At 53.5% G+C, this 21,214-nt stretch overlaps 8 protein-coding genes across 8 annotated transcripts; 5 read left to right on the top strand and 3 right to left on the bottom strand.

Moving 5' to 3' along the window:
- Window positions 1-1,335: 1,335 nt before the first annotated feature.
- On the top strand, window positions 1,336-2,282 carry M436DRAFT_52035 (MGSUL7 PAPS reductase; the record flags this gene model as incomplete). Its single annotated transcript, XM_013569653.1, has 2 exons — window positions 1,336-1,477; window positions 1,528-2,282. The coding sequence occupies 2 exons, from the start codon at window positions 1,336-1,338 to the stop codon at window positions 2,280-2,282; spliced, it is 897 nt and encodes a 298-aa protein (XP_013425107.1).
- Window positions 2,283-2,851: 569 nt separating this feature from the next.
- M436DRAFT_51779 (ATP-sulfurylase) lies at window positions 2,852-4,808 on the top strand (the record flags this gene model as incomplete). The annotated part of the gene is made up of 5 exons (XM_013569608.1): window positions 2,852-2,870; window positions 2,926-3,075; window positions 3,135-3,162; window positions 3,219-3,550; window positions 3,607-4,808. The coding sequence occupies 5 exons, from the start codon at window positions 2,852-2,854 to the stop codon at window positions 4,806-4,808; spliced, it is 1,731 nt and encodes a 576-aa protein (XP_013425062.1).
- A 132-nt stretch (window positions 4,809-4,940) lies between these two features.
- On the bottom strand, window positions 4,941-5,820 carry M436DRAFT_74749 (Coq4-domain-containing protein; the record flags this gene model as incomplete). The annotated part of the gene is made up of 2 exons (XM_013569871.1): window positions 4,941-5,614; window positions 5,673-5,820. 2 exons carry the CDS (start codon window positions 5,818-5,820, stop codon window positions 4,941-4,943), a joined length of 822 nt encoding a protein of 273 aa, XP_013425325.1.
- On the top strand, window positions 5,807-7,214 carry M436DRAFT_74750 (2-dehydropantoate 2-reductase; the record flags this gene model as incomplete). Its single annotated transcript, XM_013569872.1, has 2 exons — window positions 5,807-5,838; window positions 6,008-7,214. 2 exons carry the CDS (start codon window positions 5,807-5,809, stop codon window positions 7,212-7,214), a joined length of 1,239 nt encoding a protein of 412 aa, XP_013425326.1.
- Window positions 7,215-7,882: 668 nt separating this feature from the next.
- M436DRAFT_52329 (uncharacterized protein) lies at window positions 7,883-12,100 on the bottom strand (the record flags this gene model as incomplete). Its single annotated transcript, XM_013569698.1, has 2 exons — window positions 7,883-8,171; window positions 8,229-12,100. 2 exons carry the CDS (start codon window positions 12,098-12,100, stop codon window positions 7,883-7,885), a joined length of 4,161 nt encoding a protein of 1,386 aa, XP_013425152.1.
- A 1,333-nt stretch (window positions 12,101-13,433) lies between these two features.
- Window positions 13,434-18,238, top strand: M436DRAFT_52437 (uncharacterized protein; the record flags this gene model as incomplete). The annotated part of the gene is made up of 4 exons (XM_013569724.1): window positions 13,434-13,748; window positions 13,804-14,176; window positions 14,229-15,425; window positions 15,573-18,238. 4 exons carry the CDS (start codon window positions 13,434-13,436, stop codon window positions 18,236-18,238), a joined length of 4,551 nt encoding a protein of 1,516 aa, XP_013425178.1.
- Window positions 18,239-18,729: 491 nt separating this feature from the next.
- Window positions 18,730-19,539, bottom strand: M436DRAFT_74753 (uncharacterized protein; the record flags this gene model as incomplete). Its single annotated transcript, XM_013569873.1, has 2 exons — window positions 18,730-19,145; window positions 19,197-19,539. 2 exons carry the CDS (start codon window positions 19,537-19,539, stop codon window positions 18,730-18,732), a joined length of 759 nt encoding a protein of 252 aa, XP_013425327.1.
- Window positions 19,540-19,750: 211 nt separating this feature from the next.
- On the top strand, window positions 19,751-20,927 carry M436DRAFT_65835 (uncharacterized protein; the record flags this gene model as incomplete). The annotated part of the gene is made up of 2 exons (XM_013569786.1): window positions 19,751-19,875; window positions 19,925-20,927. 2 exons carry the CDS (start codon window positions 19,751-19,753, stop codon window positions 20,925-20,927), a joined length of 1,128 nt encoding a protein of 375 aa, XP_013425240.1.
- Between the last annotated feature and the right edge of the window lie 287 nt (window positions 20,928-21,214).

Below are 21,214 nucleotides of genomic sequence, written 5' to 3' on the forward strand. Positions count from 1 at the left end.
ACGTTACCAAAGTTCAAGGAGAGACGAAAACATCCCGACTCTCTGCGGACTTCCTTCATAGCAAAGCCACTGTGCATCTCTATAGCTATTCGTGTGACCTTTTCTCGCACACGAGGAGGGAATCGAATCTTTCCGATGACAGTCCTAAGAGCACGGAATTCTCAGCTCAATCTAACAGGTTGCACCGATGTTGGCACGACTCGACGCGATGACATGAAGCACGGCACGTGTCTGGTCTTGGGACGTTGAACTTAGGTCCTGCTTCCCATACCTCTGCATGGTGCCTTTCACCGACCACATGGCGCCATCTTGCGAATCCGAAAAGCAACACATATACTACTCCCAGTACGGCAATTCTCAAGTCACGTTCCGCCAGCATCTCTTGCGTGCTTGTAGATAGGCAGCAGCGTCTTCTCGCATCATCATCGATGCATGTTGGATTTGACGTGAATGACTCTCCACGGAGATGAGCCGGTCGCGACGGAGAAGTCGGAAGCGTAGACAAGGGCAAAAATTTCGATCGTTGAGAACGACTTGCCAGCCATACCTAGCCCGCAATCGAGACATTCAAAATCCAATATCTGCTTGTTCACGCTTTCCCAGTATGCTTCTAGAAATACGCACCAACATGATTAATCACAACAAGGTTGTGTACTTGTGGGGGTACCTGAAGAGCCGCAAACATATCCTGGAGACTGGAGTCTTCGTTTGGACACAAAGCAGGATGACGAGACTGGAAACATAGATGGTGAATCGACACAGCCGATTTCACATCATCAACATGCCGATTCCTGATCTCCCGCAAATTTTCGGCACGAACAGCAAATGGTGTTGGACATAAGGACATACAGAACGGCAGTACTAAAGCAGACAACGTCGGGATATCTTTGTCAGCCGTGCTAAGCGTCAGGCCTCACCACATATCGGTGGCGACTCGGCTTTGCAAGCCACAGAGCTCTGCTCCGTAAGCTACTGTGGGCAGCTACGATCTTGGCTGACGTTCTCTACTCATATACGTCCGGCATTCAAGGCTGGGGTCTAGATCGGATGTTGTCATCCAGCTAGCGCGCTCAAAAAGGGATAAACTCGAGCACGACATCGCAAAGAGCGAGCACGTCAGTGAGTTTTCCTATGGTGATTTCAAAGCGATGAACCCAGGTGCCGTGACCGGCTCTCGCAGGTAATATCAATTCAGTATTCTCTTCTCTCTCTTCTCTCAAACCGTCTGTCATACAAATCCAAACAATACGCGATTCCGCAGTTATTCATACAAAATTACATTTCCATCCTGTCAAATCGCGGAACAAAGAAACCTCACAGCAAATTCACGCCACAATGCCCCGTTCATACTCGTCCGATCATGATGCAGAGTCTGGTTATGCCAGCGGTAGTTCGAGTGCCAGCCTTCCTGAGGTTTACTTCTCTCGTCCACACTTGAAGTTCATCAACCAGCAATTACAAAACCTCGAGCCTCAAGGTAAGCATTCTATGGTATATCTCGAGCCAGGACTCTCGCCCTAACTCGAGTTGCAGACATTCTGAAATGGTGCATCATGACTTTGCCCCGTCTTTTCCAAACCACTGCCTTCGGACTCACTGGACTTGCCATCAACGACATGGTGTCAAAGCTCGATAGCCCTATCAAGCCTAACATTGACCTGATCTATTTGGACACCCTGCACGCATTCAAGGAGACCTACGAGCTCGTACAGGCCATCAAGGACAACTACCCTAGCCTCACCATCCACACCTACAAGCCTGAGGGTTGTGAAAATGTAGAAGACTTCAACCGCAAGCACGGCGAGAAGCTGTGGGAGACCAACGAGGAACTTTACGACTATGTCGCCAAGGTCGAGCCTGCCCAGCGTTCGTATGCTGAGTTGGGAGTTGCCGCTGTTATCACTGGTCGTCGCCGCAGTCAAGGAGGCAAGCGTGGTGACCTTGACATTGTCGAGCTCGACGACGCAGGCATGATCAAGATCAACCCTCTGGCAAACTGGTCTTTCCAACAAGTCAACGAATACATCAAGGAGCACAATGTTCCTGTCAACGCTCTTATGGCCCAAGGTTACCGTTCAATCGGTGACTGGCACTCGACTCAGCCTGTCAAGGAGGGCGAGGACGAGAGAGCCGGTCGCTGGAAGGGTCGTAACAAGACCGAGTGCGGCATCCACAACAAGAAGAGTCGTTACGCTATGTTCTTGCAAGAGCAGGAGCAGAAGCGTCAAGACGAACTCAGCCAGGCCATCCAGTCGGGCTTGAACATCGAGCAGACTGTGTAGATCTTCTCCTCCTTCTTGTCATTTCTTGTCTTTTTACATCTTTCTGCGAATTTAGCATAGGCGTTGGTCGGATCACAATGGGGCATACCTAGTGGAGTTTGCATTGGGGGGTTGAATACATCATGACCCACGTTTCATAGTCACAGAATTACACGAATGTGCAGATGCACTTTTAGATAGTCGACACCGAAAAGCTCTGAATTATCAATGAGTTCAATGACGAAGACGTGTGCAGTGCATCGGAAACAAAGAATATAGTAGTATTGTTTGATGGTTGGCTTGCAAACGCTGCACCGCTGAACAAAAACTCAATTCTTGACGTAATGTACACCCGCACGTTCGCCTAGGCGGGGCATGCTGCCGGAGACGGACGACGAGGTTCGGGGCATAAGTTACAATCGAGAATTAAGATCGATCCGTTGCTCAACAAACTCCGTTGTCGTGAGTAGTAAGTACTATTAAAGTGCTGAAAGCTCCGAAACTCGCATCCCACTTCTCCACCTCTTCTTTTCCTCCTCCACTCCTTTGACTTCTTTCCTTCCTTGTAACTTTTCAGTCAACACACAACCATGGCCAACCCTCCCCACGGTACGCAGGCGCCAATGCACAGACATGTGGCTTGTGGGAACTGACTGAAGCCTAGGTGGTATCCTCAAGGATCTTATTGCTCGCGATGCTCCTCGCCGCCAGCAACTCGTCGAAGAGGCCGAGAAGCTGCCTGCCATTGTCCTCAATGAGCGTCAGCTTTGTGATCTCGAGTTGATCCTCAACGGAGGTTTCTCCCCTCTCGAGGGTAAGTTGAAGAAGAGAATCCAGTGTTGGTAGAGTGCAATTCTGACTCGTCCATTACAGGCTTCATGAACGAGAAGGACTACAAGAGGTACGCATGGAAAACCAGAAGAACAGCACAACCCGCAGACACTGACTGAAGTGTAGCGTTGTTGACACCAACCGTCTCGTTGACGGCAACCTTTTCTCCATGCCCATCTGTCTCGATGTCTTCCAAGAGACAATTGACGAAGTCAAGGCAAAGGCTGGTGCCCGTATCACTCTCCGTGACTTCAGAGATGACCGCAACCTGGCCATCATCACCATTGACGACATCTACCAACCCGACAAGAAGAAGGAGGCCATCGAGGTTTTCGGTGCCGACGACGAAGCCCACCCTGCTGTGAAGTACCTGTACAAGACCGCCGGTGACTTCTACATTGGTGGCAAGATCGATGCCATTGACCGTCTGATGCACTACGACTACGTCGCTCTTAGATGTGAGAAGCAGCAGAAATTCAATTGGCCACGACAGCGAGCTGACCAGAATAAACAGACTCTCCCGCAGAGATCCGTCTTCACTTCGACAAGCTTGGCTGGTCCAGAGTTGTCGCTTTCCAGACCAGAAACCCCATGCACCGCGCTCACCGTGAGCTGACCGTCCGCGCTGCCCGCTCTCGCCAGGCCAACGTCCTCATCCACCCCGTCGTTGGCCTCACCAAGCCCGGTGACATTGACCACTTCACCCGTGTCCGTGTCTACCAGGCTCTCCTTCCCCGCTACCCCAACGGCATGGCCGTCCTCGCCCTCCTTCCTCTGGCTATGCGTATGGCCGGTCCCCGTGAGGCTTTGTGGCACGCCATTATCCGCAAGAACCACGGTGCTACCCACTTCATTGTTGGTCGTGACCACGCCGGTCCCGGCAAGAACAGCCAGGGCCAGGACTTCTACGGACCTTACGACGCCCAGGACCTCGTTGAGAAGTACAGAGATGAGCTCGGTATCGAGGTCGTTCCTTTCCTCCAGATGAGCTACCTCCCCGACTCGGACGAGTACCGCCCCAGAGACCAGGTCCCCAAGGACGTCAGAACCCTCGACATTTCGGGCACTGAGCTCCGCCGCCGTCTGCGCACTGGCGGTGACATCCCCGAGTGGTTCTCCTACCCCGAGGTTGTCAAGGTGCTTCGCGAGTCGCACCCTGCCCGCAGCAAGCAAGGCTTCACCGTCTTCCTGACCGGTTACGCCAACAGCGGCAAGGACGCCATTGCCCGTGCCCTGAACGTCACCTTCAACCAGCAGGGTGGTCGCACTGTTTCGCTTCTTCTCGGCGAGACCGTGCGCGCAGAGCTCAGCTCTGAGCTTGGCTTCAACAAGGAGGACCGCAACACCAACGTTGGCCGCATTGGCTTCGTTGCCGGTGAGCTGACCAAGGCTGGCGCTGCCGTCATTGCGGCTCCCATCGCACCTTTCCAGTCGAGCAGAAAGCACGCTCGCGAGCTTGTCGAGAAGTACGGATCTTTCTACCTCATCCACGTTGCCACACCGCTCGAGGAGTGTGAGAAGACCGACCGCAAGGGCATCTATGCTGCCGCTCGCCGTGGTGAGATTAAGAACTTCACCGGTGTCGACGATCCCTACGAGACCCCCACCGAGGGTGAGGCCAACTTGACTGTTGACCTGACCAAGATCAGCGTCCGCACAGCTGTCCACCAAATTGTGTTGCTGCTCGAGGCCGAGGGTCTTCTTGACCAGCTCTAAGCGATAGACGGAATGGGACAGAATTCGCAATATCATGATTTTAAAAGAGACGGCTGGAGGTGTTTAACGTTCTGGGACGAATACCCATACATGGTGATATATAGACAAAGAAGCTGTATACACACGAGATTATTAGTTTGACATGACAGCTTTGCCGACGGTTTGACTAGCTTCGCGAGCGGCCTTTTCGGCCTTCTTCTGGTCTCGCATAATCTTTCTTTGTTCACGGAGGTCTGGAGGCATTTGGATGCCCAGCTCTTTTCTCAGCTGAGCGCAGTCCTTGTGCAGGACTTCTTCCCAGTAAATGTTGATGACATGTTCAGCGCGCAGGCCATTGGACACAGCCCAAGGCAGATATGTGGACCAGAAACGGCGGCGAGCGGCGGGCTTGAGTTTCACGACGGCAGCCATGGAAAGAGCAGTCATGGGTAGAAGAGTGTTTGCAAACTCGAAGGCTTTGAGAGCAATCTCGCCCTCTGCGAAGACGGGCAAGCCGGTGAGGGCGTGGTAGAAGTCGTGCGACTCGCGGTAGCGTTGCATGACATAGGCCTCTTCCGGATCATCGATGTAGCGAACCTGGTCGCGAGTGTCGGGAGTAACACCTTCACGATCGAGCCATTGGGCGTAGACACGGCCGACCGAGTTGTCGGGCAGAGTGCGCAGGTATTGGAGCGACATGGTCTTGGATGAGATGCGGGGACGGTCACGGAGGATACGGCGGCCTGTAGGATGCGATAGCATGCTCTGTCGCAGGCGTGTGATGAAATAGGGCTGGCATGTTGCCTCGCCGAGGGCAGCGACTAGGTCTGCGAGGGTCAGTCAGACTGCGAAAGATGTCTAGCTCGAGCAATTTGTAGGCGATACCGTGGCGGTGATGGTTGAGCATGGAGCCCAGGGCAGAACCGACGGCCAGGCCGCATCGCTCGACAATGTTCAGAGGCACATGGCCGGGATAGTTTGGCTTTGGGCGGTTGAGCACCGAGAAAGAGCGCGTCTGAATGCGTAACGGCATGGTCGAGAAACAGCAGAAGTGAGTTCTGATGGATTAGCGGGCGGACGAACGAGATGCGTCATGGATGGTTCAGTGCTTGCGACTTTCTTGCTGAGCCCAAGCATGCCACTCTAACCATGCGCCTTCCCTCTCGAACGCTATTGCAGCACCAGCCATGCACCTTCCTCATTCGCTCCGCTAACATCAGCGCTGCCGGTCGGCGGAAATACACTGCGGCCAGCGAACAGTATGCGCGTGAGAGCCGTGTCCCGCCGCGCATCCACGTCTACGGCGTCGGCAATGTGGGCAAGCTGATTGCCCACTCGTTGCGCGCCGACAACCATCCTCCACCCGTCACGCTGCTCTTCCACCGCCCGCGTCTGTTGAATCAATGGAATCATAGCGACAAGACTATCACCCTCGAATCCGACGGTCACCGCGTCTCTCGTACCGGCTTCGACGTCGACCTCGCCATTCCACCTAGACGCAGCCATGCCACCCGCCTCGACTCGCACGACCAAGAGCCACTTGATGCCTCGGACCAGGAGCCCATCGACAACTTGATTGTCACAGCAAAGGCCCCTTTCACTGCCAGTGCTCTCGATGCTGTCAAACATCGCCTACGACCAGAGTCGACCATCTGTTTGCTGCAGAATGGTATGGGCATCATAGATCACCTCAACCGAGACGTCTTTCCGGACCCCGTCACCCGTCCAAACTACATCCAGGGAGTAGTCACCCACGGCCTGAACTCTCCCCATCCCAACGACCCTTTCTTCGCCGTCCATGCCGCTCATGGTACCATCGCTCTGGCTGCCATGCCCAGGGGCGACCTGAAAGACAACCCCTCGGCCTCTGTTCCCTTTGCACCCACATCTCGCTACTTGCTTCGGACATTGACAGCCAGTCCTGTCCTTGCCGCCGTCGGTTTTCCCCCTCTAGAATTCATGCTGCTGCAGCTCGAGAAATTGGCCATCAACGCCGTCATCAACCCTCTGACCGTCATGCTGGACGCTCCCAACGGCTCCATCTTGTACAACTTTGCCATAACCCGCACCATGCGTCTGTTGTTGGCCGAAATCTCCCTGGTCATCCGCTCCTTGCCAGAGCTACGAGGCTTGCCTAACGTTCAAGATCGCTTTTCGCCTGAGCGGCTCGAGACGCTGCTTGTCAGCATTGCCAACAAGACGGGCCAGAACATTAGCAGCATGCTTGCCGATGTGCGCGCCGGCAGGAAGACAGAGGCTCGCTACATCAACGGCTACATTGTCCGCAAAGGCGAAGAGTTGGGCATGCAGCTCCCTTGCAATTACATGATGATGCAGTTGGTCGAGGGCAAGACCAACATGATTCAACGTGAGAATCTTGATCAGGTTCCTGTTGCGCAACCAGATCTTAATGCACATCATACATAAAACTTTGTCAAATCACGATATCCTTTTTTCAAACTTGCTTGTCTATAGCTTGTCGATCATTGTTTAAACGCTTCTGTAGAGAAGCTTCGAAGACTCGAGCAATCGGAGGACCTTGCGGCATATAGCACAGGGTCGCCCCGTCAACTACCAGATCCGGCCAAAAATTGTCGTCTGCTCACTTATCTGAGGATGTATACAAGTTGTTACCACTGTAGCCTAATCTGGTCAGTGCTCTGAATGTGCTTCGTGAGTTGTAGCATCACAGATGCGTTAGTGCTGTCGTTACGTGCATATCTGCACTTCCTGCGAAGCTTCACGCCAGCGTACGCACTTGAACATCACGGCCCAGACCAGACACTATGACATTTCGGGATCATGATTGAGCTCTTTGTGCGAAAGACTTGAATAATTACACTCTCTGGTGATAAATCTCGATAAACATGTGCAACAAAGATGCGCCGCTCGCTTCACATCAGCATTAAGACACTTGTTGCGATTATTAACAACCCACGAACGCCTTTCCCTCGTCCCCTTCTCGCTATGCTTGAACTCCCCACTTGTTGTATCGCTGGCCAAGAAGCCGTTACCCTCTAGAGCTTCGCCATTGTTGAACATGAGCCATTTCGTATGGTTCTCTGGTACCAGTAGCCAGAGCAAGGTCATACATCTCACGCCTCCCACTCCTTGACGATGCCATTCTGTCCGCTCAGTATCGAGCCGTCTCTCGACGCACACTTGAACAGACTGACATGTCCATCGTTGACTGTAGAGCACGCCAACATCATCCGGTGTGGATGAAATGCCGTCGAGGCAATCGGTGTCGGCCTGTGAGACGAGAGCACATTGGTATGCAAAAAGTTGCTGAAGGGCTCGATGGTTGACAGTGGCGTCGAATTTGCTGCTGTAGCCGTCACATTGTTGGTCGAGAAGACACGGACTGCGTTGTGGGACGATCCTCTGTTCACGCATGTTAGTGAAAGTCTCTAGAGTTCAACACAGAACCACAAAACTTACGTCGCAAACACGGGCGCATGCTCATGGACGCTTAATGTTCGACACGTGCCAATACCGCCCTCGCCCTTGCCTTTAACCACACCCACACTGCGATCCATACGAATGTCCCAGAGCCTGACGGCACCGCCACGTTCTGCTGAAATGAGTTCTCGCATGCCACCACGCTGCAAATGGCAGCCCACAACCCATCCCTTATGTTCTTTCCATACCCGTACCATACTCTCGGCTGGTCGGTTACGCTGGTCATAGACGCGAATTGCTCCATCGCCGAAGCCTGCCACAAAGACGTTACCCTCTACTTGATCTGAAGTCAAGCTAGTTACGCAGGACCCCGATCTTGCTGGAATATCTGCAGTACACAGTTCCGTTCCAGCTTGCCAGACACGGATGACGCGAAGATCACCTGCAACCAAGACACGTCCTTGGCCTTGCTGCCAATCGAAGACCAGTCCTGCATTGTGCGTGCTCGGTACGAGATCTGTGAGCGCGCGGAACGCAGCGACCAACTCGACCTCTTTCTCGTTCTCGTAGTTTCGGAACACTTTGATGACTCCATCCGAGCTACCTGTCATGAGCAGTGCTTGATCGTCCTCGTTGATGAAGCGAAGATCACTAATTTTGCTGCCGTGAGGATTGCCTGCACTGAATCGTGCCAGTCTTCTCTCTCGATGCCAATCCCATACGCTGATACCATCCTGGTCATCGCTGATAACAAGGTGGTCCTCGAATTGATGGAACACCATCCGCATCGGAGGACTGTTCGTTGCAAGCACTCCAGCAGGAACATCCCAGCGACCAGTGCCTGCAACCTCCTTGAGCGGCTGTGTCGAAGCAATTATCTTATCATTTCTGTTGCGTCGCCATAGTCTTTCATTATAGTCCAGAGATCCTGGCTCGTCGGCTTCGGATGGCCGCATCTGAGGCTCCCTGAAGTATGAAGCCGACCATTGGAAGAAGCTAGAAGTCAAAGGGATTGTTGGAGGTTGGGAGAAATTCCTAGGTTCGAAATTGGGCACTGATGGTGACTTGGCAATCTGATGACCACGAACGCGGGTTGGTTGAGGATCAGCCGCGTCCGGTGGTCTGTTCCAATCCGATGGTACTTGGGATCGTCTACCGGCTCCTGGTCCTCGTAAAGACTGACTCTGCGAAGGGTCTTGGGACGCCTTACCAACACCAAAGGAAGCGAGGTTCTTGATGGAAGCGGCCATACTGGCTGTCCGTCTCAGGCCCGCAGAAACGGAGAAGTATCCGTCGTGTTTTGAGCTCATTGATGGTGTGGGAGATGGTGGAGCTCGAGGAACGTCTGGATGCTGTGATCTTATTGGCCCATCAGGTAAAGTGGCCGGTGCCTGAGCATAGGGGATAGGCCGTGCTGCCATATCGTCCAGCATCTGATGGACATAGACAGCAAGCGGAGAGTCGAACAGGGCACCAAGGACATTGTCCAAGATGATACCTGCGTTCCTCGCGATCTCGGGGTGGGGGTCAGCTGATATGATCAGAATCTGCTTCCACATGGCGGAGAACACAGTGTTTTTAGATGCCGCAGAGTCAACAGTGCCCCTTGAGAAGTGGGAGTCGAATGACAAATCTCGCTTGCTATCATACGATCCGTTCACCTCCGAAGGTGTTGTTGGGCGATGAATGCTGGCATCTTGAGCTAGGTGAGCCGCATGCTCTTCCGTGAACTGCTCATACGCTGCTACAATGAATTTGTTTTTGTACCTTGCAATAAAGGTGGAATGGAACACAAGTAGCTCTTTACGAACCATAACACTACTGTCGTTCGCCATAGCGAGAATGATCGAGGCGATGGTTTCCTCGATGTAGGCAACTTGATCGGTCACATCGGGGATGCCCAAGAAACTCGTCAGAGCATGCAGCATTGCCGTTCTAACCTCTGGCACGGGATCGAGGGCAAGATCACACAGGCGCATGTGCGCTTGAGAGCGTATACCTTGCCATTTAGCTTCAGGGAAGTCGTACCAGAGCATACTGATGCACAAGCACGAATGTTGCCTGAGGAGAGGGTTTTCCATGTCCACCAAGTGACTCAAAAGACTCTCAATGAGCTCTGGATTGGTGCTCAGACACACGTTCTGCCCTGGACGAAAGTCTTTACAGAACATGGCAATGATGAATGCGCACATGGCCCGGTGCTCTGCCATGTTGCCAACCGGAATGCCAGTCTGCGGGCTTATAATGTTGATGAAGTAGGCGTAACCATTGTCTTTGAGCAGGTCCGACTGACACGACTGATCAATGGCCAAGATGCGAGTCCAGATAAACACCATGACGGGTTTGAGCTCAATTGCCTGAGACTGAAGGAGTTTCAAAACATAGGGGAAGATACCGATGCTGAGTGCAAGGTTGACAGCCCACGGACCTAAGTCAAGGAACTTACCCAGGAGAATCAGGGCGCGCAGACGGTGAACTTGACTCAGAAGTACTTGTAGAACGATCGGAAGTTGCTCCGGGACCTTTTGCTCAAGTGCGCCTTGGCTGAGATATACTTCGAAAGCGCTGAGTTGATGCGCGAAAAACTCGGAGTGTTGATATTCCAGCTCCTTGACTTCTTTTGCTTGCTGAATCAAGCTAGGCAACTGAGCGAGGATCATCTCGACAGCGTAGTCCCAACTCTGCCATAGAGGATGATTGTGAGTCTCCGGTATCTCGGGGTAACATTGAGGATGACAATGGTACTTTCTCATGATCCTTTGAGCCAAGAGGAAATTACGGAACAAGGCAGCAACCATCAAGTCTTGTCGGAACAATTTCTTGAAAAGTGGCTTAGGGAGGCAATTCCAGGCAATCGTGTCAGTGATGGCAGTGAAGATCCAGTTTAGCTCACCAAGAGGCGTCCTACGTTCAGAAATCTTGCCAGGAATGTTGCGGCCCTCGGAAAGAGTGGGACCCCCGGGTAAGGGATTTTGCAGGATGAAGAAACGAACAGCCATCTCGATCGGAGTAGTCAAACAAGATGTGAACAGATCGGCGGGAAGATCGGGATTGGTGGGTAGAGACTCGTCTTCGCGACAAGCCGCCAGATGTATGCAATCGCTCCAATTCATCAGAGGCGACGTCGGGTCCCGCCGTCTAGCCTCTACTTGGTCGGTCTCGTGCTTCTTAATACAAGGGTGGAAGTTTTTGATAATCAGACCAGCAGCAGAACAGTCGTACACGAATAGGCCAGGTGCGCCGAGCCAGCTCTGCAGATCGTACAAAGAGATAGGGATATACTGCGTGAAGGAGCGGTTGAATACCCAGATCTCTCCAGCCGCGGTGGGCTTTGGCACACCATGACCGTTGTAGTGGAAGAGGATTCTTTCGTCTTTTGCATTACGACGCAAGGTAGTGCAGTATTTCTTCATCTCTTCGATACTGGGATCCATAACAAGCTTGTAGCGAGTGCGCATACTGAGCGTCTCATACTGTGTTTGTAGGTTCTTCCCGATTTGCGGATTAGCACCACCAGAGCCTTGGGGGCCCTCGGTACCCATGGGATCGACCCAACACTCCATACGTGCACAAGGATTCGTCTTGATAACATCAGGCGGGTCGACACCAATGTTCAGACAGACGGTCAGAAGAGCGGATATGGTCTTGAGACGGTCCTTCATACGCCATTCCTGGACATGATAACCGTCCTTTGCTTCTTTGGGATTGCCAGCAGTCTCATGGCGCTTGTCGGTGTAATACATATAAAATGTCTGCGATAACAGATTTGCTTGCTCTGGTGACATGAGTTGGTCTTCCCAGCCGTGGCGCATCTTGAACTTGGAAGCTTCGTCTCCGTCCCTATGCTCGAATGATGAGGCAAGGGACTGCCGTTGTTTTCCTGGACCGTAGTCACTCTTTGCGCGAAGCATCAGAGGCCGCTCGGACCGTGGACCAAGCGGACCATCTTCCGACGGAGAAGCAGTAATGTTTGAGCCGGCTGCGGATGGATTTGAAGGGTGGTTGAAAAACTGATGAGGAGGTGGAAGATGGGCTACGGTGTTGCCATTGATGGCCTGGGTCTGAGGGTCCGGCGGAGGGTCGGCATTAGGATGGATGGCTTGCTGAATGCTGCCTTCATACAAGTCGGAGGGAAGGGGATCGAGAACGGGTTGCGGATGCTTCGCTGCACGGTATTGACTGACCGCATCGTCTTGCGGCGCGCCCACCCTCATATTGCGCGGCGAGGGCAGACTGCATTGACATCAGGTTCGTGCTAGAGTGTTCACGAGCGCATCTCCGGATGCTACGGTTAGATGGAGGTCCGGAGCTGACAGACGAGAAGGACAGACGCGTAGGAACGGCGAGAAGTGCGGATGGTCTTGGAGCACGAGTAGACAGCAACGAACAGCAGGCAGGACAGGCACTCGGTCACTATGCACGAAGTCACGACTCAGGCTGCTCTGCCTTCCGGGGATTGATCTGATAAGACACAGGCGATGCATGAATCAGGCAAGAGCACGCATTGACTGCGACCTCGCGCACGGGCATCCTCTCGATTGTAGCACTGGCCCCCCGGCTTTGGCGTTCGGGTCCGCTTCTCGAGGCCTGTCTGGCCTTTGATTGCTGTTCACTTCCCGAGTATTATTGGCTGCGATGCATGGACAAGCATAGTCTATGTATCTCGGGCGGATCGAGTCGTCAAGTCAGAGTGTTGGCATCCGGGTTCTTGCGTAGCGCCTGCAAGTCGTGTGACGGCAACAAAGACGTATTGTTCAACCGAGAAGCAGGGCAGCCAGCGCCTGTCTCTTGGTCGAGGCTTCGAGGTGGCCAGCCTCTCCAACATCGTCCAACTGTTTGCACCGTTCGGCATGACACGCTTTGTCGTAGGCATGCATGCTCATCGAGACCCTTTTGCTGAGCAGCAGGACTGGCAGTAGCCATTTCTTCCATGCAGTAAGCTGGTGTTTCAGGTCGCCGAATTAGCCTGCATTAAATAATATCTGATGGTTGCCCCGGGCTGGGGTGGAGAGATGGCCAAAATGAATAAAGGACAATTGCCAGCCTCCTAATCTACACGCGTGCTCATCGCCATTCCAACAACGTTCCCTGCCTTTTTTCTCCCCTAGAGCATAGTCGCCGTCCATTCGCTAACTTACTCATGACATTCGCCGTGTGTCCCCGGAGTTTCCCTGTCGTCTAATGCCTGCCTCGTCCTCTGTCTCCTTCACCTCGTCCTCGCGCTCCTAGAGCGCTCCCGTAACCATGTCGTTTCTGTTCAAGTCGTCCAAGAAGCAGCAGGGCTCTGCTCTGCCTGCTGCGACGCGCAACATCAAGTCCTCGGATGGCCCTGGTTCTCCGTCCAACATTGCCTCAGCCCTTGGTCATGCTCGAGACGGCTCTGCTGGGAGTCCACGAGAGAAGTCTCAGCAAACCCCTACACCCGGCACCAGCGTCAACTCGCTCAATTCCCTCGGAGAAAAGCTGCAAGATAGCCCACAATGGTCGTCCGACAAGCCCTCGAACACTCCCAGCCCGGAGCAAAAGGCTCTGCGCGAACGCGCTGACAGCGACTTGCAGGTAAGCTGTCGCATTCGTCTGCTGTGCTTGACTGCCCGCTGACATGGCTTCCTAGCACTCACGTATGCGACCTCACCAAGATTCCTCGCCGTATCCCTGGTCTCAGCGACACTTGAACTTTACCGTCCCCACGAACCACCCGTTCCCTCGTTACGGCGCCGCTGCCAACTCGCTCTCCTCCAAAGATGGCTCCATCTACATCATGGGTGGTCTGATACACGGTTCCACCGTCAAGGGTGATCTTTGGATGATTGAATCCGCCCCCAACAACCTCAGCTGCTATCCTGTAGCGACCACCTCTGAGGGCCCTGGTCCCAGAGTCGGCCATGCTGCTTTGCTTGTTGGAAACGCTTTCATTGTCTTTGGAGGAGACACAAAAACAGACGAGACCGACATGCTCGATGATACGCTTTACTTGCTGAACACCTGTGCGTTTTCAACCTCCTGGTCGAGTTTCGAGTCTTTGCTAACTTTTGATAGCCACTAAGCAATGGTCAAGAGCTGCTCCGGCAGGCCCCCGTCCTCCGGGTCGTTATGGCCACTCGCTGAACATCATTGGCTCCAAGATCTACATTTTCGGTGGCCAGGTCGAGGGCTTCTTCTTTAACGATCTAGTCACGTTTGACCTCAATGCGCTGCAGCAGGCCAGCAACCGGTGGGAGACGTTGATCCAGAATACCATTGACGGAGGCCCGCCACACGGACAGATTCCTCCAGCACGAACGAACCACACTGTCGTAACGTGGAACGAGAAGCTGTATCTCTTTGGCGGCACAGACGGCGTCACTTGGTTCAGCGACGTCTGGGCGTACGACCCACGAACCAATTCCTGGTCGCAGCTCGAATGCATTGGCTACATTCCGGTGGCGCGTGAGGGACATGCAGCTGCATTAGTCGGCGATGTCATGTATGTGTTTGGAGGCCGCACTGAAGAGGGCAATGATCTCGGCGATCTGGCTGCTTTCCGCATCACAACTCGGCGATGGTACACTTTCCAGAACATGGGCCCTTCACCGTCACCTCGCTCCGGACACAGCATGACCGCGTTTGGCAAACACATTGTTGTTACTGGTGGTGAGCCAAGCTCAGCCCCTCGCGATGCTGCCGAACTAAGTCTTGCGTATTACTTGGATACCAGTAAGATAAGGTACCCCAACGACTCTCAATCACAGATGCCAGCCGATCAGCGAATCCAGGGTCATAGACGTCCAAGCGGCGACAGGAGCGGCATTCCACAGAGTCGTGCTTCCCCTCGAGATCAAGCAGACTTTGATGGCCCTCGACGTCCTGGTAGAGATAGTTCTATACCAATCAATCGCGCTCCCGAGCCTATGGCTGTGGGCTCTAGGTTGCCTCGCGCTGCTGGGCCACCGGCACCTGGCCCAGCACCTCAGCAACAACAACAAAACAAGCCCACAACACCACCGAGTCGCCAACCAACCAGACCAGAACGCGCGTTGAGTCCAGTTCAAGCCGGCCCATCGCCCACTGTTGCCACTCGCATGGCTCCTGGACCCTTCCACAATGACTCCTTTGGTGCGAGAACAATGTCGCCAACAACCGCTACTCCTACAATGGCTGGCCCAAGCGCAAACATTGACCCAACCAGCCTAGATGACGACCAAGACAGAACACCGCAGACGTACAAACCAACCCACCAACCCATTTCTTCGATCGGTAAATCCATTGATCAAACATTCTCTCCCCCGTCCAGGACTAGTTCAAGAACAGCAGGGCCACAACCAGCTCGCGACATCGTCGGAGAATCACTCGATCAGCCAACGAATCGCACACATCCATCATTGCGAAATCCTGAGCAGCAAGAACGGGTCGATAGAGGAACTCCAGTCGACATCCCCCGCCATCCCGCCCAAAGAGAGATGATCACCAATGATGCTCGTCACGATGCACAAAGAGAAGATGTCTCAAGCAACGGCGCACTGGACAAGGCAATTGCATCCAATGACGGCACCAGCAGTCTGTCCAAAGAACTGGAGACAGAGAAGACTAAAAATGCCTGGTTCGCGTCGGAGCTTACACTAGCACGCAGAGCAGGTTACTCACGGAGCACTACAAACACTCCAGCCTTCGATGAACGCCCTACTGATGCGTTCGGCGACGACGATAGGCCGCTTGTAGAAGCTTTGCTCCGTATGCGCGCAGAGCTGGCCAAGGTGCAAGGCTCTATTGACAGCCAAGCTGAAGCCGCGGCCGCTCGTATCGCTGAGATAGAAAAGCAGAGAGACACGGCCATCAGCGAAGCGGTCTTCGCCAAAGCAAAGCTTGCAGGTCAAGGAGGCGCTTCACCCCTCCCGGACTCTAGCCGACATGGTACTCCCGACACAGATCGCGTCGGTGATATGAACAGGCGGCTTGCATCCTCACTCGCAGCTCAAACCGAGTTGTCCCGTAAAATCGACAGCTTGATTCATGAGAAGGAAGCTGAGAAGCAGGCCCGACTTTTGGCAGAAGAAACTGCGGAAGCCGCTCAGCAGCGCGTCACCGAGCTCAACACCGACAGACAGCGCATCGCCGCAGAGATCGAGTCACTGCGCGACGAACTACACGAGGCTCAGAAGACTTCCAGAGAAGCTTCTGCCAACCATGCCGATGCACTCACCTCCCACAAACTTCTCGCCGTTGACAAGACCGAGCTCAACACCAAACTGGAGAATGCTCTCGCAGAGGCAGCGCAACACGGAGCAATTCTTGGATCCCTACGTGAAGCACTGGCAGCGTCGACTGACAAATCCAATCTCCTCGAGGAACGCCTCGAAGAGGAGAAGAGAGAACGCAATGAGCTTGAGCAGCAAGTTTCGCAACTCCGAACACAACACGAAGAGCGTGCCACGGAGCTCGAAAGTACCAGCCGGCGCCTCAGAGATGCAGAAGGTCTTGCAGAGAAACATGCAGCTGAGGCACGTACTCATCGTCAAGCTGTTCTTGATGGCCTCGGCAAAATCTCCAGTCGCGGCACCGATACACGCAACGGCGACGACGAGCGAGTTTCTATCCTTCAGGGACAGGTTGAGACGGCCAACGCTATGGCCAGGCAAAACCAGGCTGCGGCAGATCTTGCTTCAGAGAAGTTGCGACGTGCTGAGGAGCGTATTGCTGGACTGGAGTCTTATCAAGAGCAGGCCTCTCGTGAAGGATTGACGATTCGCAAGCAACTTCAAGCAGCACTCAAAGAGGCTAGAACCGTTTCAGAAGAAAGAGCCGACTTGCAGCAGCAATTACAGAGCCAACAGCTGGAAACAAATGCCATTGCTGTGCAACACGGCGCGCTCAAGGACATCCTGTCTGAGCGTGGTGTCAACCCTGTCGATGTCCGCAAATCTCGAGGCTTTGACTCGCCTTCGTCGCAGATCAGATTTGGCACCCCTGATATTCAGCGTGTCAAGGAACTGGAGCAGCAGTTGGAAGCCAACCTCAGGGCGCACGAAGAGACGAAGACTAGCCTCGAAGAGATGCAGGATCGTGAGGGTCTTACCAGGAAGGAGTACGAGGAGAAACTTGCGACATTGCATAACGACCATCAGGCTGCTGTGAAGTACCTTCGTGGCACTGAGAAGATGCTCAGTAAGATGAAGCAGGAACTGCAACGCGTGAAGAACCAAGCCGCCGACTATGCCAAGGAACTGGACACAATGCGTACAAAAGAGAATGACACTCGTAGTCTGGACCACGAGATCAATGTCAACCATGGCGACGAGAGAGATGACCTTCGCAAGGATCTTGAAAAGGTGAAGACGGACCTCGAGGCTCAAATCTCAACTCTGCATCGTCAGCTGGGCGATAGAGAAGCCGATATCAATACTCTGCGCAACTCTCATCAGAACACGCAATCGAGTTTCGCCGCGCTCCAGTCGACACACGAGACCTCACGAGCGGATCTTGAGCGCCTACAAAGGGAGAATGCGCATCTGGAGGAGCGCGCTCGAGATGCCGAGAACAAGGTGCAGCTTCTGCTTGATCAGGTCGAGTCATCTGTGGACAATTACCGCCGTCAATCCTCGATGCCAAACGGTGCTGCAAACGGATTTGGACATCATAGAGCATTAAGCAACGTGAGCGCCAGCACTGCCAATTTCATACCTGCACACTCTAGAGGCCATTCCCGAGGAGAATCATTGGGAGGAGACAGCATCTACTCGCAGAGTGTTGCAGCTTCAGAGACCGGTGACGTCGAAGTCCCAGACGGACGTGATAGCCTCGCACTCGACAATCTGGCCACGGAGCTCGACGCTCTGCGTACGCAGTGGGAGACGACCAACAAGTCGTATCGTATCAGCGACCTCGAGTTCGAAAAGACACCGACGAGCGGGACCGCGCCGGCAGAGTTTGGACTGGACAACTGGAGACGTGGATTGGAAGTTGGTGATGATGATGATGACGACGAGCGACCGAGCACCTCGAGTTCAGCTGCTCAGCCCGTGACTTCCTCTTCGAAGGCAGCCGCGCACCCACCAGTCAAGGAACGGGCATGAGCAGAATAACCTAGAGCTTGACCCTTGTAACCTACTGTTCACAAAACTGCTGTGGTGCAAGGCGGAGAAGGTCCGTGATGATATACGGATCCCGATGTGTTTTCTGTTTTCTGTTTTCTGCCTCCTGCTCTCTTTCGATTTCTTGATTGATTCTTGTCTTGTTTGCGATATACCTTAGTTTTGGTTTTTTCTTTTTCTTTTTTTCGTTTACCCCCTTCGCTCGAATGTAATCTGTCTCATGAACTAGGGTCTTACACGAAGTCACGGTAGCAATGATTGTAGAATGGTTGCGACTTGGTTCTATACTCTGAATACAACACGATTTCGACTTTCACAAAAGATATCGCTACACAACACAGGACCACAGTAGGATGGGTGCGCAAAGGCAGAAGATGTGTAGACGGAGAGAAGAAAAGCAAAGTTGAATTGGGTATCTAGGTAATCAAGAGAAAGAAGGAAGAGGACCATGACACGTCCAAAGGACAAAGAGATTAGATCTGAAGCATCAAACGGAGACCGGCATCAGCCGACTTCAGCCACTTTCCCCTCTCGTCAAGGTCTTGTGCAAGAGAATGCTGTCCTCGCTTCTTATGAGCGTCTTGAGCGTCTGCAATGGCGGAGCGTTTACGAGACTCGATGGGCTCCAGGTCAGCCTTCAGGGCAGCGACGCAGCGTTTCTTGTCGGGCAAGGCAGATTGAAGTTGAGCGATCTCACGATCGAGTCGGGCGAGTTCTGATTCCTTTTCTGACAGGAGGGCGTTTGTGGAATGGAGGGGAAGGTTGAGCATGGGCAAGGACGAGGGGGCTTCTTGGGCGGCTTTGAGGTTTGCGATGGTGAGTTGGAGGTTCTGGATGTCGGCAGGCAGAGCGTGCAGTTGAGTGGTTTGCAGTTGGATCAAGTCATGGGCTACGATTGGAGTCAGTGACAGAGCGCAAGAGGAAAGGGCGAAGGGGTTACATTGTGCCAGACGAGATGCCAGCTCTTGCAGTTCTCGAACTTTCTGGTTGGTCTCTTCTTTCTTTGCCTTGAGAGCGGCTTTTGCTTGAGCCAGATCTTGTTCCAGCCGGGCATTCTCAGCAGCATCGACCAGCTGTGGCGGGTTGGCGACTATGGCCTTGAGAAAGTTCTCTTTGGTGACTTGTTCAACATATGAAAAGCGCAACTTGGAAAAGAGATCTTTGTAGTGCTCGAGCTCTGCACCGAGCGATGACTTGGTGATGCCATCGCCGCCACCATGGGCAGAGAGCAGCGGTTCAGCTAGGCTGAGAATGGTGAGCGACAAATCTTCAGTTTCAGCCATTTTGGTGTATCGAATTGTTCAAGTTGGTCGCAGTTTTGTTGTTTACATGTTTGTCGACCGAGGGCGGCTTCCCCACAAAATCAACGTCACGGCCTGGCCGATTCCTCTTTCACATGCTCGTCTCTTTCTCGTCTCAAAAGCTCTGGCCCCTCCCTTTTGTACATGGTGCAGTCCATCAACTCTCCTCAAGTCCATCAACAACATAGAGAACATGCCCGTGTCTGGACACGACGACATCACCGACGACTATGTCACCGAAATGCTCAAGCGAGACGCAAAGGCCGTGTCCTCGTCATCGTCGAGACTCGCTTCACTGATTGACAAAAGGTGCCATCCGTGAGCGCTACTATCCTGTGTGTCGCATCGCTGATGCCTTCGCTACCAGCTCGCGATCCGCCAATGCTCCGAAACCAAATACCACCTTCTTAAGGAACATCCTCCGCCACACAGACAACCACAACTCGGCCCTGCTCAAGAAAGAAGCCCAAGAATCAAGACTCCGTCTGCAGAACCTGTCCAACTCTCACTCCCAGCGTCCTGCTCAGCAACTCTACTCTGCCCGAGACAGGCACAACCCCAAGAGGAGACGTCTTGACCCTGCCCAAGACCACTCGAGACCCGACCAGAAGCCTCGCTCCCATCGTCACCCTTCTCCTGATGCGAAGGCCACACACTCTCGCTCCCATCGTCACCCTTCTCCTGATGCCAAGGCCACACGCTCCCGCTCCCACCGTCGTCACGAATCACCAGACCGCTCTTCACCACGCCGTAGTCATAGACACCGTCGCTCGCCCGACTCAAAACGTCACGAATCAACAAGACACCGCTCATCTTCACCACGCAACCGCCATACAAGCACTAGACACCGCTCCCGTTCGCCACGCAATCGCCATGCCTCGACTAGACCATCCAAGTCGTCAGAGGACACGACTCGTCGCCGCAGCGCGAAGCACTCTCCACAATCCGACGCTTCCGACTCCGATCCTCTAGATGCCATTATTGGTCCTGCCCCACCGTCAAATCATCCAGTCCGTTTACGAGGTCGTGGCACTCAAAACCATGCTTCGGCCATCGACTCCCATTTCTCCTCGAATTACGACCCGTCTGCCGATGTGCGACCAGATCCACAAGAAGACGATGACTGGGACCAGGCTCTTGAAGCTCTACGGGATCGCCAGAAATGGAAACAGCAAGGCGCAGACAGACTCCGTGCAGCTGGTTTCACCGAGAAAGAGGTTAGCAAATGGGAGAAGGGCGGCGAAAAGTCAGAAGAGGATGTCGTCTGGACAAAGAAAGGCGAGGGCCGAGAATGGGATCGGGGCAAGATTGTAGACGAGCATGGTTCGGTGGATGTCAAGCCAGCATGGGGCAGGCTGAAAGATTCTTGACCTCTACATCAAGCCACCGAGGGTAGTCCTTCCCCGGCTTCTCTTGCAGCAATGCTGGGATTGCGGAGTGACCTTGACTTGGATTCGTGCGGAGAATGTGTGATGCAGGTGGTTGAATGCCGAGTTTGAATATGTTACTGCAGCGCATTCGCCGACAAGAGAGCCATGTATGACGCTGGTCTTACGAGACGTGCCCTCAGATCATGGTCACTTGAGGTCAAGCAAACGAGGCTCATGGAAGATGTTGTTCACGAATAGAGTATCATCGGTTTGGCCAGGTATCTTTG

This window comes from Aureobasidium namibiae, assembly GCF_000721765.1.
Source record: "Aureobasidium namibiae CBS 147.97 unplaced genomic scaffold scaffold_14, whole genome shotgun sequence".
In the NCBI taxonomy this organism is placed as follows: domain Eukaryota; kingdom Fungi; phylum Ascomycota; class Dothideomycetes; order Dothideales; family Saccotheciaceae; genus Aureobasidium; species Aureobasidium namibiae.